At 38.3% G+C, this 19,127-nt stretch overlaps 1 protein-coding gene across 2 annotated transcripts; it reads right to left on the reverse strand.

The window, feature by feature from the left end:
* Positions 1-83: 83 nt before the first annotated feature.
* On the reverse strand, positions 84-18,517 carry snx9a (sorting nexin 9a). Of its 2 annotated transcripts, XM_018733699.2 has the most exons (19): positions 18,392-18,517; positions 17,144-17,229; positions 13,319-13,405; positions 12,839-12,913; positions 11,747-11,845; positions 8,271-8,391; positions 7,190-7,337; positions 7,006-7,090; positions 6,772-6,897; positions 6,198-6,315; positions 5,736-5,866; positions 5,522-5,625; positions 5,211-5,314; positions 4,646-4,723; positions 4,087-4,163; positions 2,740-2,829; positions 2,474-2,588; positions 1,946-2,037; positions 84-855 (listed from the first exon to the last, which is right to left on the reverse strand). In XM_018733699.2, exons 2-19 carry the CDS (start codon positions 17,153-17,155, stop codon positions 808-810), a joined length of 1,710 nt encoding a protein of 569 aa, XP_018589215.1. In that variant the 5' UTR covers positions 17,156-17,229; positions 18,392-18,517; the 3' UTR covers positions 84-807. The 2 variants fall into 2 exon arrangements, with proteins under 2 accessions (XP_018589215.1, XP_018589205.1); XM_018733689.2 differs by lacking the exon at positions 18,392-18,517 and having other exon boundaries at positions 17,144-17,570.
* Between the last annotated feature and the right edge of the window lie 610 nt (positions 18,518-19,127).

Consider the following 19,127-nt stretch of genomic DNA (forward strand, 5'->3'; position numbering starts at 1 on the left):
ACATTGACAACAGATGTCAAAATCAGTATGACATTTAAACCCAAAAATGAAACTCATTCATTGCATGTAAGGCACTTGGGGGGGGGGGGGGGGGTTGGTGTTTAAATTTTATGCCAATCTTCAAGATGGACCCCACCATTAGTGTTTATGTGGTAAAGAACTGATGGCACAAGAGGTACAAGTCTCCGGTGCGTCATCGGCTGGTTCTTACGGTTAGCTGTCACTCTGCTTGCTGAAGCTAATATAAACATGCAATTTTTAAAGCAATATATCAACAATAATATACTCTCAAATACAATCGCTCCAAACACATTCATATATTACTCAATTTTTGTCATATTCTTAAATAAAATATATACTGTATTTTCATAACATTCCCAACAGTAATTTGTAAAGAGTAGTAAAGGGTATTCCTCTTCCTTTAAGTATTACAATTAACCAGTAAATCTTGGAAACTGTTGAGCAAATGCAAAGAAAACACACAGTTTTGTGACACAGTAGCTTCATGGTTCTGAAAACAGCATAAGGCCACTGTTTCCAGTACCCAGTTCCAGGTTACAAACAAGGGAAACCCAAGAGCAGCTACAAGAACAGTCTGTGGTTAATTTTTTAAACCTGTGACCTTTGCGACCTCTGTGCTTGAACGTGTGCTTGGCATCAAGCTTCCTGTCCATTTCATCTGTGTGCAATCTCCCCAGAGTCAAGTGTACTAATTAGGTGAACTGCACACCCTCAAGAGTAGGCACAGCAGACAGTATTTTTTTCTTCCGAGAACAGATTTAGTCAGATGTGGAATGTCCTTAGTGTTTAAAGCGTTGTGTACTGCTGGAGAGCCGCCCTGAGTTTCCCAGCAATCTGCAGGAGGAAACAGTAAAAACCCTGTGACTGTGAGTTAAACAGGAATTAGAAAACGTCAACACACAATCAGAACAGCAAATTAAGAAATAAACAGAGGACCTTAGAGTGGCTTATTATAAGACAATTATTAGTGTTATCACTTATATTACTAATACACTAGTATTACAGTAGTATTATTATTATAGTCATAATTTATTATTATTAGTAGTATAATATAATATAGTATAGAATAGAATAGTATAGACAATTTTTTTTTTTTAAAAAAGTGATGCAAGTATAGAATTAAAATGTGAAATTCCTACTGAAATAGACCTGGTGGATAATAATATTTGCACAGATACAAATAATATGTAACAGTGTTGCTGCTGCTTGCCTGGCTCTCTTACTGAGCTGTTAATCTACATATGGGTTACAAGACTAGGCTTGTTCATTATATGCAGAAGCCTTTAAGGCAAGTATCTTTTGCGCTTATGGAAGTGCGCTTAAAAAAAACCATACTGATGAAATTCACAAAAGGCCAAAAACTTTAAGAGACAGTACTTGCTACATGTTACTGGTAGCTAGTAGCTGTCACAATGTTGAATTATAACCGCAGTCCTTGAAAAAGACCCTCGAAAGCCAGAACAGTTTAAAGAGTGGATAATGGATATTTCCAGCAAAAGATGAATCAGGAAGGAAACTCCAGGCCTTTACTAGCATTGTTCTGTTTTTAGTTAGAGCTTATCATGTTACCTCTTCCCACCGAACAAAATGTTTTCGTTCTTAAAAAAAAAAAGAAAAAAAAAAAAGGCTATAGTTCTTAACTCGTTGGAGAGTTGCATTTACACCTTCCCTTTAAAAAGCAAAAATGGTTCAGATTAAAGTCGATTAAACTATGAGGTTTAATACTGTATACTTTTAATACCTGACTCCTTTAAATGTTTTTATTTTTATATGACTGTGTTCCTGTCCTCCTATTAAACATGTTCCTCAGTTCTTTCTTGTTCATTTTGTGTTGGCACTGCGACATGCTTTCTGTTTTGCGTCGTTTTCTGTTATTGAGACAGCTCTGAACATGTCTGCTGTTTAGACACACTTCCCCTCTTACCGTTTCGTAAAGTTTCACCTGCTCCTCCAGGTAGAACTGCATGACTCTGTTGTAGTCGTGGATACGGTTGCTATGGAAGTGGTTCATCTCGGCTGGAGAAACAAAGACAGATAGAGAGAATACAAGTTTACGTATGTTTATTGACAACTAATGCAGTTAAAAGGCTGCGGTGCTGCTACTTGTATCCAGTGGCGGCGATGCTGTTACACCTCAAAATGTACACTTACTTCTGAGGCAGACTAGGCGTAAGAACTCTGAAATTCTTTTATTCTCTAAATAAAATCAGGAACAACTGAACATCTGCTTAAATGTAACCAGTTCCTTATTTAACTAACACCTTTGTCAAAGCAAACTTACAATGTTAGATTTTTTACCAATGTTTCAAACATTTATATAGAAGATAATTCCCACTGTATCAATATTATCAGTATTAGTATGTAATAATTACTAAATGTGCTCCTTTCACTGCTTAGGAGCAAATATGAACAGAAGTACTTTGGTGGGATTTTGGACAGAACTGCGTCATACCTTGTAGCGCATATGACATGTTGCTGACACGTTTCGCCATGACTGGCTTATCATGTGGGCTGATCTTGTTGGTGGCCACCAGCTTATCTGCATCCTTTAGCTTATCGATTGCTGCCTGATGGAGAGATCAGCAAGCTATAGATGTACCTACTTTGAGCTATGTGTAACTATGAACACACTGGCACTTTGGTTGCTATTCTGTGTAAGAAAACACAAACTAAAACAACATTTTAGTAAATTAATGTAAATTCAATAACGATCAGCACCTTATGGACAGTAATTGTCTCTGGAAAGCAGCCCAGGATCCCCTTGTATTCAAGGTTTGTCTCCACAAGGAAATGCAAATCTTTCTTTGGCTGTGAAAGAAGTAGGAAACAAGTAGAGAACAATTCTCAGGATGGAGCAGAAATAGTTCATATTTTAGGGTCTATTTCAATGTTTTTGCACAATACTTAAGATTAACAAATTAAGAAGATGACACAAGTGTCTGTTCCTGGCCTTAGAAGTCTGTGTTTTCAGATACCATGCGGGGACCTGAAGGATAAATTTACACTGAAAACATAAGAGCTACATTGGATGTGTAAGAAAGGCAAAGAGTGCCTCAAATAAATGGCTACTGTAGTTTTCTGGGAAAAAAAAAAAAAAAGAACAAAGCACAAGTGAAAATACAATGTCTGCATTGAAGCTCAAAGCACGGGGCTGCTGGTCAAAGCCCTTCTGTTTTGTTTTTCTTTTTCCACTTCTGATATATCTCAAGTAGAGTGGCAGCCAAAGACCACAAAGTCAGAGAGTTCTGTAAACACAACAAAATGGTCACACTAAGCAAACAAGAGGGTTGTGGTGTCAACACAAGGACAAGGGGAAATAAATCACATCCAGGCAGTAACACTGCCATCAGCTGAAGAAGGTGGCGGAGCGACACATCTCTTGTGATATTCTGCACAGGATGGCCGATAATGGCAGGAACCGCTGACAGCAGTCAACCAGGTGGCCATGCCATGGGAAGACATTCCCAGCCCTAATAACCAGGGACTTAGAAATTATCGCTGGCTAAAGTAAAGAAGAAGCATGTGCAGACAGCTGCGTTTGTAGCCTTGGGGCCCACAACAGGATGTCATTGTTCCAAAAATTACAAAAGCTCAAAAAGAAAAGTTTATTTTTTTTAAAAAAAGGGAATTTTACACTTCAATATGTCCATAAAAAAACATGTTCCTTCATTTCCCTGTATCCTATAAAAGTAAAGATCTGTAACCAAGGAAACAGAATGCAGAGAGAAAATGTTTTTTTCACTGCTTCTAAAATTACACAGACAAAACTTCCTAGACCAAAGCCTATGCATCGTTTGAACTCCTCCTACCCCGAAGTCAGGGACCATAACAGAATCAGGAAACATCTGCTAAGGGCAGCATTTGGTGTCCCTCACACTAGTCACAATATTTATACAGGAGTGTGATTTTCATTTCTGATTTTTTATGCATATCATACCACACACAGAGAAGGCACGGAGCCCTTGTCCCATGATGCCCTGAAGTCAAGGTAAACTATGTCAGTCCACACATGCAGACAGCCACATGAAGGCTCAATTGTTATGGGACAATAACAGAACAGGTTACCTGCTCTGATATTATGGTTGCTATTTCTTCATAGGTTTTCCCCGTTGCAGTTAAAGCATCTGTGAGAGTGGATTCCCCTATGAAAACAGATTTAAAAAAAAAAATATTATGACTGAAACTGAATCTTCAAGTTTTTCATAAGAATGCAAGTCTTTGAAATCTGCATTTCTTAAAAAACAAAAAAGAAAAACACCTATTGTATACATGTATAAGGTGCAATCACCCCTATGCGCCTTGTACAGTAAATGCATTTTAGTTTTGAAAATGGAACATTGTGTTTATTAACATATGCATTTATTAACCATCAGTATCTATAAGTTACTACATTAAAAGATTATGCACCTTACTACATTATGTTGATACTAAGGGCAGGGCATTTTTTTTATCAAATATAAGGATCATTACTGAGGTACACAGCTATAAAAAGCAAATCACATGACCTGCTGAAATAATGACATTGATATAGTCAAGGTTATATTTGCTGCTACCCAGGTAGGTTTAAATTTTAATCCATATAGGGCAAAATTTAGGTCAAAGAAAACTTAAGGGAGTATATTACCTTGATATCCACTGCTGCTGAAAACTGTAGACAAATTCTGAAAAGCTTTTGCAATCTTTTGGTATTGTTTTGGCAAAGCTGAAAAAAAACAAAAAGCCAAAAATTTTCTGAAAATGAAAAACAAATTAGAATTCAAGGTCTGGACGTTCAGCTATGCTTATGGCAATAAATTTTGGAACTCGCCTAAAAGAACAAACTGGAAAAATATTAAAGCTTTTTATTTTAACAGTGTCTTACCAGTTAAAAACATTATATTAAGCATATTGGTAATAATGGGGGAGGTGTGGTGGCGCAGCGGGCTGGGTTAGGTCTGGCTCTCTGGTGGGTCTGGGGTTGAAGTCCTGCTTGGGGTACCCTGTGACGGACTGGCATCTCGTCCTGGGTGTGTCCCTTCCTCCTCCAGCCTTGCGCTCTGTGTTGCCGGGTTGGGCTCCGGTTTACCGCGACAAGCAGTTTCAGACTCTGTGTGTGTGTGTGTGTGTGTGTGTGTGTGTGTGTGTGTGGTGTTGGTAATAACCACCTGCACTGCCATTCATCTTGAAGGGTGGCCGAAGCACACACTTACGTCCTGTGCACCTTTTCCAGTGGTCATGCCCCACAGCCAGCAGGTCTTTCACCTTGTCATCCATGGCTTTCGTAAATCGGCTGAATGATTCGCATTTCCTCTCTCTTTGCAAACCAAAAACAGAGTATTTCTCAATTTCAAGGCAAATATTCAGACTAACAATACTGTAGATATTATTCCTAGTTGGAAACACTCGACTGTATTAATGACACTCATGTCAGGATTCTGAATCCAGATCAAAACTTGTAATTTTTAACATAAGTACTCAATAACTGTTTAAAAATGTGTCTGATTTCAGAAAAAAAGGTTACACTTCATCCAGTCCAAGTTCTGGCGCCTCAGCCTCTATCTGGGAAAAGATCATCACTCCTACAGTCTCGTCTTTCTCTGCTTTCCTCTTGCCCAATTTCCAGTCCTATAAGAACAAGTAAGAAGGACCTTAAAAGACCAAAACAAACCCTTTGTTCAGAATGTTGCGCAAGAATTTTGGTGAGTACCCCTTCCACAAAACTCCACCATCCATACCTTCTCATCCTGGTGATTGAGAAACAGCTGGAGAACTTCACTGTTAGACACAATGGGATGTCTGCACATGCGTGACATCCAGCTCTGGAGACGCTCCATACGTAGTTTGATGAAATCCTCATCGAAACGTCCTGAGAGGTGGACAAAGAGCAGGAAAGGTGCATTTAGCTGGGACAAAGGTAAGAATTTATGGCAACATCTTGTAAAACCAATGATAAAGTACAAAATGTACAGTTCTTTTTACTGAAATGTGCTTTCATTAATAGCAACACTAGTCTTCACAGGACAGTTATCCAAATATCAGCAAATAATATGTAATACTCAATAATGATTACATTTCATTGAAGAACTTTATTTCGTATTGTATGACAAATCAACATGTTGCTGATGACTGAGATAAAACTTTTTGTGTCACTAACCCAATTAGGCAGACTCAAGTCATCTGTCTTAGTCATTGTTTACCTGTGACCTGTTTGTCGGGTAATGAGGGGATGGGAATGGCTGACCCATACTTCTCTAGAAGCCTCTCATACAGCCAATCAAAGTGCTTGTAACGGTGATTGACAGGTCTGTTTGTTGTCTACAAAAACAAGCATTTTGAAGTTTGTGCAAGAAACAGGAATGTGATTGTGAGATGAAAGCAACTGTTCTGAGACAATTTTTTAAAAAAATCTATTCAAAATGATCAGACAGCTAAAAACTACATATATATATTATATATAAATAAATAAGTACATACAGAGCAACATATTAACAATCGTACAGAGTCATTTCTTAGTAAAGTACAACTGGTTCCAACAACCAAGTGACAGTTCTGCTGTTATGCAATGAACTACTGTCACCAGCCGTACTGGTCAATGTTTTTATATTATACTGTCTAAATGGGCAACATTCAAATCCATGGTCATTCAAATGATTTTTCTTTGAAAACAGACTACGTGCTAACGGTTACACACAAGAGGGCTCGGACATGCAAGCAACTGTTTATATTTCAGTCACACAATTTACAGGGCATTAAATTCTAATTATAACTTACACTGGGTGTGACTTGGTATTCAATATAGCTCTTGAGGCCATACATTTTTGAACCCTTCTTTGGATCTGCTACAAGGCACTCCATTTGCACCTCAGGATACAACCAGACTGGACCAACTTCTCCCATCTAGAAAACAGAAGCGACTCAAGGGATGGACCGCAATTCTCAGCCAGGCTGCAAGGTTAAAAAAACACAATGTTCAGATGAAAATGACGGGAGAAAAGTATTTCTTACATAGACTGATATTTTCTCTTTCCCTTTCGGTAGCATCTTCGCAAGAAGGTAAAGCTCTGGACCAGACTTGGAGAAACCAGGGAATCTGCAATTATAAGTTACATGGCTGAAGTACAATTACTGTTCTGTGAGACTGGAGATTGTGCAGTGCATTGTGGGAAGCACAGCAGGTGGTTTGCCTTACTTGTTGAGTGTTATTTTCCTTGTGGGCCCTTGTACCTCTGTCCTATTCGTAGCCCCTTCCTCTGCTGCCTCCAGGTCCACCTCAGCATAACACGCTGATGACCGGGTGTCATCCCACTCGTCATCCCACTCATCATCATCCATTGCCGCTGGAAAGGATGATGAGAAATTCTTTCAGAAGCTAACAGCTACAATGGAACATCTCGAACCCTTAACCAGACAGCGTTCAGGAAAGTGAACCCAGATCACTCAATACAACCTTCACATTATTTACAGTGGATACCTTTAAATGATTGTAAATCTAACTCAGTAAAAACAAAATCAGAATTTCCTTATCCTATTTTTATTTCTTTTTAGTAAAATGCTAAGCCATGCATTACATTTAGACTCCTTAAAACCCCAAATGTCATTTGGTGCTTATTGTAGAGCCCTTCCAACAATCTACTTTCTTTTTTTCTGGATTTTTTCTGACTTGGGCAGGAAGTGTATTGAACTTCCTCCATCCTTTCTGGGGTCAGTCACTGGGCAAATGGCACAAGGCAGCATCAGAGATTACATCATACACATCATGAGATTCCCGGAAAGATAGCTAACAGATAAACACTACATGACTTTAGTTTACCAGTCTGACTGTGCCCATCCTGTTTCTTGATACATCTTTAAGGCTATATTCTTCCTCAGTAGAGAGCCTAAGTGTGGTCAGTTCCAAAAGCAAACATATCTTTTAAATCCATGCAAAGCCACGTTAAAAAAAAAAAAAAAAAAAACTGTTCTAACTGGTAACCCAGCAAACATGTTGGAGGACTGGTGAAGATTCAGCATTAAATGAAAAACTGGACAGTAGAGGAGACCTGGAGAAAAAAAAAAAAAATCTATAAGATACAAAACTGAAAGCCCCTTGTTTCTTAGTCTTGTTTCCAACATGGTGAAAAACAGTCCTTCTGTCCCTCAGAACTGCTGAGTGAATCACAGTTTCATATCACATATATCAAGTGTAACAACTGGAGGGGGGATCTGCAAAGCAATTTTTAAGGAATGTATTTAAATTAAAAGAAAATAAAGTGGTTCCCAATGGCTCTTACCTGGCCCCTGATAGGCCTGGGGGTGTTCCTGGTCTGTGGACATCCAGCTGTTTCTCACGGAGGCCAAGTTTTTTGAGGTGTCAGAGTTCCAAGCGGTCCAAGGGTCATTGCCATTGCTTGTCTGTGAATGGAGGGACCAACTGCTTCTTAAAAAACAAACAGAACTGGATCTACTGACCCTGGGAAATTTGTTCTAGCAGGTCCCCAGAGAAATGGGGCACAGTCATACTCCATGAATTAGGGCATGACACTATAAATTTCAGAGGGATTTTTGCTGAGTAGAAAAACAATGTGGAAATGGAATTTTCCAGTCTTGTCAATGACAATTACAATCAAAAACCAGGGCTTCCTTTTAATGCCTGTGGTAACTTCCATTATTAGAAATTAGGTTCATAAAAAAAAAAAAAAAAAATCCAGTCAAACCATTACTTTGTACGTCACTTTGAGCAACCAATGATGAAAAGGTCACAGACACCCATCTCTGTAGCGCTTTTAAGGCAAAGAGATGTAAGGGCTGCAGACAAGGTCTCCAGATCTCCAACGCTCATCGACGACAAAAGAAGAATTCCTAGTATGTGACTTCACTTTCCCCCAGTGTGAAGGGGCTGCATGGAGTGCAGCTTTTAGACCCTTCCAACATCCGTCTGTTTATGTCATATGTTCTTAATGGCAAGCCCCTTCAATGGGTTTGACCTTGATGCATGAAAAAGGCAGCGCATAGGCTGCAGAGACAAAAACTTTGTCTCTTCTCAGCATGTGAAATGAAATGTACAACAAATACATATATAGTAAGGGCAAGGCCGATTTGGAAATAAGACTAATTTACGATGTCATGGTAAAGGCGATAAGGATAAGCTTGTAGGAAAGGATTCGTGAATCACAATTACACATGTGGACAATTACAGACAATCACACAGTTGGTTTATAGAGCTGACAGAAACTCTTAAACACATAGACAGTCTGCTATTCTGAAAATGAAATTATGGCTAATGTTGACATGCAGCTGTAACGTATTTTGAACGGATGTCAATATCCGAGTGTGAGAAAAAGTCACACCAAAGCCTTTAACATATTACAAATTCAGAGATACTTTTGTTTGTGGTGTGCTGTGATCATTTAACTATGTGTCTGAACTTGGGAAAAAAATTCTATATATATGATATAATTTTTATATATATATTTTTTTTTTTTTCGAGGGGGTGCGGTGGCGCAGTGGGTTGGACCACAGTCCTGCTCTCCGGTGGCTCTGGGGTTCGAGTCCCGCTTGGGGTGCCTTGTGATGGACTGGCGTCCCGTCCTGGGTGTGTCCCCTTCCCCCTCCGGCCTTACGCCCTGTGTTGCCGGGTAGGCTCCGGTTCCCCGTGACCCCGTATGGGACAAGCGGTTCTGAAAATGTGTGTGTGTGTATTTTTTTTTTCGAAAAACAAAATTGTAAGTTTTGAAAAAGAGAATAAAACTGAAACTAATGTAATATACAAAGGGGTGATACCTTTCCATTTTCACTTACACATTTACAAAAATATTTAAGATTTATGCAATTCTTTAAAAACATCTCTACAATTTCACTTTGAATAATAAAACCAAAGCCCAATGCATGTAGGTGCACAATGAAGCACCTTTCTTTCATTCTCTGTGCCAAATGAATATTCTTTTTGTTACAATCAGCCATTATTATAAAATACAAGGATGAATCAAAACAGTAATTACAAACTTTCCCAATAATGAGTTTTCTTATTTAGTGTCAAATGAGCGTGTGCACCATAGAAACGGGCAATATATATAAGGCCACCTTAAACCTTACCTGGTTTACCTAACCACAAGTAACATTTAAAATGACATATTATGCATGCCATTCACATATAGTAACACAACAAAGGGGGAGACGAGTGTTTGTATGTCTTTTTGTCTGTATGAGCTGAGTGTTTGTATATGAAAAAGGGGCCAAACAAGTGCATGTATAAACTAAGTTAACTTAAGTGTTTGGAAGGAGTGAGTGAATTTCCTGCAGACCTGGCAGACCTGCTCTCTCACAACAAGCATTCGGAGTGCAGGTGGAAAAGTAGTGTATCTGATGGAAGGTTATCATCTCTCACATCACCCCTCAAAAGAATCATATTATTCAATAACTTAAAACTTTAAGACATTAAGAATGTAGGTGATCTTCACATTAAATTTATTCTGCAGCAAATGCAAATAGAAAAATGTGCAATCCTAAATAAAAACTGAGCATATCCGTTATCATTCCAATTACATTGGAATAAATCCTCACTGCATATTTAGATGTACAAAGGAATATTTACATTAGTCCAGTAGTATATTTATATATACCGCCCTACAGAAAAAAACAAATGTGTCTATATTTAGGGTACTTCAGTCTGAAACGCTGATTAAAAAAATGACTGAACACGTAAACACAGTAAGATGATGTCATACTCTCTGTTATATGTTATCTATTTGCATACTTTCAAAACAGATAAAATTTTGCAGCTCAAGTCAGGGATATCTCGAGTTGTGAGTGATGAGTGATAATCTCTTTTCCTTGCGATTACATATTTTAACTATGATGAGCTATTGTGTTAAGGGAAGATTTCTTCCACCCATTTTCCTGCTGAAGAAAACTGCAGTCCACGACCACAACGGGGAAACAGAAAGTAGACCTCATTATAAGTGAAAGATTATTAACGTTCTTAAGAGGGGAGAAATATATACAAATGTAGAGTCAAATCAAAACTGCTTCAAGGGTTCTTGTTTATATTAGCAATAACTTCTTTTGATTTTTATTTTTTCTTGTTTTAACTCAAATTTTTTTGTGAACAGAATGTTAAACTGGAACATGAATCCTTTCAACCCGTGCATTTGTTTTTCTTTTACTGCATAATTAAACAGGTTTAATTGGTAGTCCTTAACCTGCATTTCATATGTTAAGAGTGAACTAATTGGACAAAAACAGCTTAATTTTTTCATGAATGTGGAGTGTAGTGGAAGTAGCTATTTTAGAAACATCCGACAGCACTGCTGAACTCAACCTGTGTGCTCTCCTTATCATTTCAGCAGGAAGCAAATCAGCATTTTCGTTTATCTAACCATCCAGTTTTTAAAAACACTGCATAAAAAACACACACATATCATGAAGTTATGTCCTTTTCATATAACTCCTGTAAACATCTTTCAAAATGTTAAAAAAAAAAAAAAATTATGTGCATGTCACAACTCATCTTATGGGTGCTTGACCTTAAAGCCATCTAACTGAATCCCGTGTTTGGACTAGTTTCAGTACAACAGTACAAAAACATGGAGCCGACTGGTCAAATGCACAGTGAGAAAACTGCTTGACCATCCAGTCTGAGACTCTTCCCACAAATACACTGGCAGCAGTAACTCAATTCACGTGGTGAATGAAGGACACAGTAAAAACAGTGAAGATGACCAGGCCTTAAAAGCGTGGTTTCATGTTTTTTTAAATAAAAAAATGGTACCTGATTGCTGGTGGCACTGCTAGCCGTTGCAACTGCAAAAGGATTGAATGCCTGTCCTGAAGATGTGAAACTGCCACCACCTCCATTTCTACTGCTGATCTGGGGGGAAAAAAGTCCAACATCACCCCATATTAAAGCTGGTTCATGTCAAATTTCCACACTCAAGTTAAATTTTCTTTCAGCATAAAAATAAAGATGTGAAATTGTAAGTAATGTAAAACTATTTCTGGACAGGCTGACAAAAATAATTAGCTTTTAATCAGTTAAAAGAATACAGTTTTGGAAGTGAGACAAATATGAAGGAAATGGAATCGTTGCATTTTGCAACTTCTACTTTTTTCCCCCCCCAAGTAAAAGTCATGTACTGCTAATGTCACAGCTTTCACTGAACACAATTAAATGAACTGATTACTTTTCAGACTGTGAAGTGATTAAATAAGGACATACAATACTGAGTAATGCAATAAGAATATTACTGACATCACTCATGCTTTAGAGGAAGCACTGTTTATATTACTGTTTTTGAAGCCCAACTTTCACCTCACTTTTTAGCCTTGACACTTTAATCAGCCCAATAAATTGAAACCTACTGTACTTGAAATATATTATATACAGACAGAAGTTTGATTAGATGAGAGATATTTGGCTAAAATCAGTTAAAAGTACACAGACACAGAGTCCTTGTAAACAAAATCAGGCCAAACAGCTCGTCCACAGCGGTTCCTTCCAAGGTAACATTTTTATCGCATTGCATTCATTAAAGAGGAAGAAAGAAGACTTTTCAAATACACTTGATATACTTGCTGCAGTGGTTAGGTTAAGTACATGATAACTGTAAAAAGTACAGGAATGGTTACGGGCCTTTTCAATCAGTGAAACGTCACAGAAAGTTAAAAAATACAAGATTAATTCAATATACTATATTACACATGAATTAAAACACGTTATGTGGAATTTCTGTGTGAGTACTTGATCATTAAAATAAAGCATGTTTTCTCATGAAAACACTATCAGCAGGAGCTCACTGTAAGCAGATAGTACCAGTCATTTCCACAGCATGGGTACACAAGATTGAGATACACATACACTTACCTCAACATACTCTTCTGGAACTAGTCCTGTTTCCCCATGTGAATTGCGTGCTTCTATCCACCCCCCACCTATACTCTGAAATAAGGTATGTGTAAGATGCTCAGGTAAACCTTGGCTGGTCATTTTTCAGAGAACATTTAAATGTATTATATAGTGTTTTTGGAATATTGGAACAACACAGCTTTAAACAGATTTACACAACATGACAATAAAATATGGGAAAGGGACACAGTGGCCCTGTGTATATGACCTCAACTATCCACAACAGGCAGCATAAATGATTCTCTCACAAATGCTATGTGTCTTGTAAAAGATTAAAACACCAGTTGCTTTTGTGGGTTTTGAATCTTTAACCAGCTATTGACCCACAATGGCCATTTGCTCTTCTGCCAGCTCGACTTCGCTCTGTCATAATTCTAATGTCAGTCATTGGAACCGTGGGATATGAACACACGTTTGCAGGTAGGGTCTCACACTCACCTGGTTGGTGATGGTGATTGTCTCTCCCTCTTTTACCGTAAGCTCACCGTTTCCAGGCTCGGCCGTAAAATCATACAAAACTTGAGCCTGGCCATAACGAAGATGGAGAAAGAACACAATCTGTATGTAAATTATATAGCTCAAAATTATAAAAAGCTTAAATCAAAAAGGGTAAAATTTGAAACTGATACATGATCATCTCAGGTAAGAAGCGTATTTATCAATGTTGTGCTTATTTCAAAAACTATTTTGTGGGCATGGAAACTCAGTTCAGTAAAATGTACGAAAAGCTACCACCAAGGCACAAACCTGTTAACTTTACTGTTAGTTAAAGGAAGCATCTGAGTAGCAAACCAATAATCTGACAATACAACACCTGAGATGCACTTAAGAAACAGTTTCCCCCACTCATTCAAAAGGAAAAATACTAATCGTAAAAGCTTCTTTTATAAACAATTATACATGAACTTCTCATAACCAATGGATTAACTTTTCATGAATCCATTTATTTGCCTTTTGCAATGTTTCTAGCCATCACAACATAACAATGAAAGGCTGTGTCTACAGAATCATTTTTGCTGCAACTAAAAAGTGCGCATGCGCGCGCGCACGCACGCACACACGCACACTTTTACCCGAGATCAGAGTTTACACCAATACAAAATGAATAATGACGTTCTAAATGTCTTTCCCACAACAACCTAGACCTCTGCTGAAGACATAACAGATGAAAACGACACTGTTCATTGCTTACTGAATTATACATGGAGAGCTAGTCAATGGCATCTATTGAAAAACACAGAGCATGGAATCACCTGATAATATGAGCACAAATAATAGCCTGCCGTTTAGCAGCTAACATGCTGTGAAACCCAGGAATACAGGTACAGTCTGTGAGTGAAATAATGACAGCACAAGCCTCTCTAATGCAGTGAGAAGAACTGGTAATGAAAAAACAAACAAGTTTAACTGGATAACCCTTGAGAGTTACGACATCAGTACACACCGTAATGTGCAAGCTCCCATCGAGCAATCACACACAGTCCGTAGGGAAAAACAAACAACACAAAGCCCTACAGACCTATTTTGAAACTTTACTCTGCTGTAACTATCATTCTTACCTCATTGATTAAGAGACACTCACTGGTTCATAAAAAGTTAATTATATGGCCAACAACCACATAATGTCTTTAAACTATGGGGGAGGTATATTGAAAGAACTCAGCTGAGTACATACTGCTTCTTTCAAACCTGAAACAAAAAGTGTCTGGAGTCAAACTTCTTTGGTGCCACTCTACCCACTGATGTGGGTTTTTCACACTGTTAGCGTGCCATTGAGAGCCACAGCACTGTATGTAGACAGGAAGGGGGTAATAAGCCACATAGCCAGGTACAAGGCTTGGAGACGATGTGGCTGGCGTGAGGGCAGGGGGGACGTTGGTGGAGGAAGCAGCATCCCGAACCTCATGCAAAACCCTGTGCCGTGCTTCTTCCTGAAAAATCTCAGACAAAAACACCGTTGCTGTGTGCAGAACTGCGCTGCCTGCCACTGAAAGCACCGATAAATCTCACTTCTGACTGCCACAGTTAAAGAACAAGGGCAAAGGCTGCAGATAATCATCTTTAAAATATATATTATTATTGTTCCAAACTAGTACTTTTCCAAATATTCTGCATGAAGGACCTTACGTCGGAGGTAAACAAGACCTCAAATGAATAAATGCAGAAAACAGTTAAAACACAACACACAATAACTACAAATAATACATAAAACCATTAAGAGAAAATTACCAGTACTCAACTACTATATACTATAGTACATTTACTTCATTTAGCTGATGCTTTTCTCCCAAAAAACAATTATTTACCCATTTATACAGCTGAGCAACTGTAACTACTCCACTACCAGCCACTTGCTAGACAGAATCGTGGTTAAGGATCCTGCTGCAGTATACTTGAGGAAGTTACTTAAAGTGAATTGCTCCTGCACAGTATTATAAATTAATCAGAATTGTAAGACACATAGGAAAAAATTAATAGCTAATAAAAATACAGTAAAAAGCAATGAGCTGTGAACATAAGAGATGCTTCCCTGACTCCTCAGTATGAAACCTAAAATTTTTCCTTCTCATGGATGTTGTAGTAGTCAGCTAGACACTGTCAGAACCCATCTGTTCAGACACCATTTGCAGACAAATCAAACACAGTACATGCAAAATTCTATAAATTAAATCCATTACTTTAACCTTTCTGAGATATAATTATCCATATTAAAATAAAAAACAAGCAATATTTTCTAGCATTAAAAATTTTGCATCACTACAAATCAATATTATGAATGTAATGAGGTTATTAAACTCCATTACTAAACTGCAAAATTAATGTCTCCCAAGAACTCAGTACTGTCCCTGTCTTAGGCTTTCTCAGCATATCATTAAATGTATATCTATACTAAATCGTTAAATTTCACCATGTTCTGGAAAATGTATTAATGCAAAATATTAACATAAATATGTATAAAATTAAAACTAAAGAGAAAAGGTCCTACATCATTAATCCCTTACAGGTTGATTTTACAGGTTGTATGCTCTCCCCAATGTCCTTCAGATCTGAAATAAGCTGACAACAGAGCAACATATGACATACAGTATATAATATATAATATGACAGTAGTATCTAAATGAAGTCTTTTTTCCAAGCATTTCTTATATCTGTAACATGACATTCCTCTTGAACTACTGCATCCTGTGACAACGGTATGCTACAAAATGTGACAACTGCTGAAGCATCACGGATGAGACAATAAGTATTCACTTCCAAGTGTTACTGTCCTTCTTCAGTTCAGTTATTGATGGTGGAAGAAACTGCACGGGTCAGGTTCAGATGGTAGACAGGAATTTATAACAGACGGGTGCCGGTGAAACAAGAACATGCCAGGCTGAGAATGATCATATGTCCTAACACTCTCCTATCAGTGTTTCTGTTTTCATACTTATTTCACTACTAAAATGTTTATCCAGTATAATTAATGGTATAACAGGGATATTAGAATTAGATATTTTAGCAAGTCAAGTATGTACCAGTAGGATCTGATGGGACTCAAAACCCTAGAATTTACAAGTTTTCAGTTTTTACTTGCCACACTACTCGTATGTCCTACAAGGACCTCGTTGCATTCTAAACGTCAGACCATAAAAACTACGTATGACACCCAGTCTGTAGGACAGCCAATAAAGAGGAACAATGAAAAATACTCTTTGCAATGTAAAACGGACATTCACAAAACAAAAAAAAATGATGCCCAAAGTAGTATATAGGGATTAAAATACAAAAAAAAAAACAAAAAAAAAAAAAAGTAATTTCAATCAGTCATACTGCTAGCATACAACCAGTAACGCACACATTAAAACTTAAAACATTTCAGGTAAGTAAGATAGTCAGGGAAAGGCAGATGATTATTGGTCACTGGATCTATTCCCAAAGCGCCCACTTACTCCATGAGGTCATCCTATGGAACTACATTTCCCAGGTTTCCTTCTGTGACGCAATTGTAGAACGTCACCGACATATATTCCAACTTTTAATAACATAACATAAGCCAAAGTAGTTCTGTTACTACAGTTTTAAATAACCACTGAAATTACACAGCCCTAGAGTTCAACACTAGAGCATCTAAACACGTTTTTGACTCGAAGTGTCCTTTTTTTTTAAAAAGAGAGTCTTTTTGGTTAGGGACATGATTAATGCACAGAAAAATGGTAAGGGAACATGATAATGCACAGAAAATAATAATAATAAAAAGCAGTAAAGACTAAGAATTCCTACCTTAACTGCCATCGTTCGTGCATTTATCACACGTATCTCTTCTCAAGCTCCGTCGAAGTCTCGACTTCTCAACCAGTCATTTCTCTCTGTCAATTCGACGGGAAACAAGGTAGTTTGTTTCTTTTTTAATATTTTTTCCAGGCTGAGAGTGCGTTGGCTAACCGAATTAAAACAACAATAAACACAGGCTGACGTGCTTCCGAAGGGTAACTTTTTCGCACTTTCAGACACTTCTGTCGACTGTGATCGTCGCTCTGTGGCTTCGGCGCGATCAATTCGTGTTTTTCCTCAAGTTTGCTCTGCGCTCCGTCGCGCCTTTGGCGCGCGGACGAGGAACCCGGAAAGTCGCGCGACGCCGCGAGCGGTGCAGCGCGCGGCACTCATCGAGTGCTTATCGCGCGCGCCTTCACTGTGACACACACACTCACACGTACACACCGCCTCCGCCGCGCGACAAATCACTTGTGTTCCGACAGGACATTTTGTTGAAGAAATTAATATACACAATCTAAAGTTTTTGTTCCGAGCTCTGGGAAAACATGTAAATAAAGCCAGAATCAGAAAAGGCAGCGTCTGAGAACGTCAATTGAAAGATAGATTTTTGCACAAGTATTGCACAATGAATTATTATATGTGCTTAATATTAATATTTTCATTACAAAAAAATATCATCGGATGGATTGACATATATATAATTTGTCGGAGGAAGTAACATTATCATTAATGATTAATGTCATGATTAAGCATCATTGTGCTCATCTTAATCAGTTTTTCGCCCTCTCGCTTTACAGTATACTGCAGCGATTATCTTTTTATTTAAAATGTGGCAAAAGTGAAACAGCAGGATCGCTGGGTGGAGCCTCTCCATGTTCCCACCGGGAGCGGGTTCAACTTTGAGGCAGCAGTACTACAGCGCCCTCTACCGTATAAACATGGCCATTACAGGTACACGAGTTCCTCAGGTTATCAACGGCTTAAGTTCATTTTTTCTGCTCTAAAAACATCCAGACTCTTCTCTTGCACACAATAGCTGAAGCTGCTTGTCCGGAGCAGGGTCGCGGCAAGACGGAGCCTAACCCGGCAACACACATCCACGGGACGCCAGTCCGTTACAAGGAACCCCCAGCGGTACTCGAACCCCAGACCCCTCCCCCAGCGAGCAGGACCCGGCCAAACCCGCTGCGTCAACGCTCCCCCGCCGAGCTCCTGTTACCTTTCCGGAACATTTATAGTGGAACGAACTCAAACCTGTGTTTACGCCCCCAGCCGATAGATGTCAGTAAGTCACACCCAAGCCGAAAACTAGTTTAGCATCGTCTTCGTTCATTCATTGCGCTTCCACGGTGTTTACAGCTGCTGCCTGCTGTTTGTCGGTGTCGCTGATTCTCATAGGACCAGTAGCAAACGGCGTCTGGTTACCATGGAGACCAAGGTGTACAACATAGACGACATCATTTTTAAGAATAGTAAATGGTTTGTTAATTAAGTAAATAATTAATAGTATCTATTATCTATCTACAACAACAATGATGATGATAATAATAATAATAAAGTTTTTCAAGGTATTTTTTATTTATCAAAGCTATATGAAAGATTTTCGCAGCAGTAATCGGAAAATAAAATGAAAAGATATCATTAGGATTTTACTGAGTGTGACTTCCCGGTCAGATCACATTGGGTTTATGAACAAAATGATTAAGGATATAACTTCTGGTCCCAGTTGTGTTCATAAATTGAAAAATGATGGTATTAAATATAAAGAATCTTTAAAGGCAGGAAAGGGACACATTCTTTTTTTTTTGTTTCTGGAAGCACTGAGTCATTAGGTCAGTTGTCCTAAGTGGTCCAAATCGGTTGTTGCTTCCAGTATTCATGCTGTTTGCTGAGAGCACATAGAGCTACAGGTTCCTATGCCATACCTTTTACCGTAACAAATTTACCTTATTTCTGTGAAATCTAGTAAGTCCCTGTTCTCATCAGGAAG

This window comes from Scleropages formosus, chromosome 15 (genome assembly GCF_900964775.1).
Source record: "Scleropages formosus chromosome 15, fSclFor1.1, whole genome shotgun sequence".
Lineage (NCBI taxonomy): Eukaryota > Metazoa > Chordata > Actinopteri > Osteoglossiformes > Osteoglossidae > Scleropages > Scleropages formosus.

Excerpts from the sequence above, each read along its gene's own strand:
- snx9a (XM_018733699.2), bottom strand. Across the intron at positions 12,914-13,318 it reads CAATCACCATCACCAACCAG|AGTATAGGTGGGGGGTGGAT; the intron begins GTGAGTGTGAGA and ends ACCTTATTTCAG. Across the intron at positions 2,038-2,473 it reads CATGTCATATGCGCTACAAG|CCGAGATGAACCACTTCCAT; the intron begins GTATGACGCAGT and ends TTGTTTCTCCAG.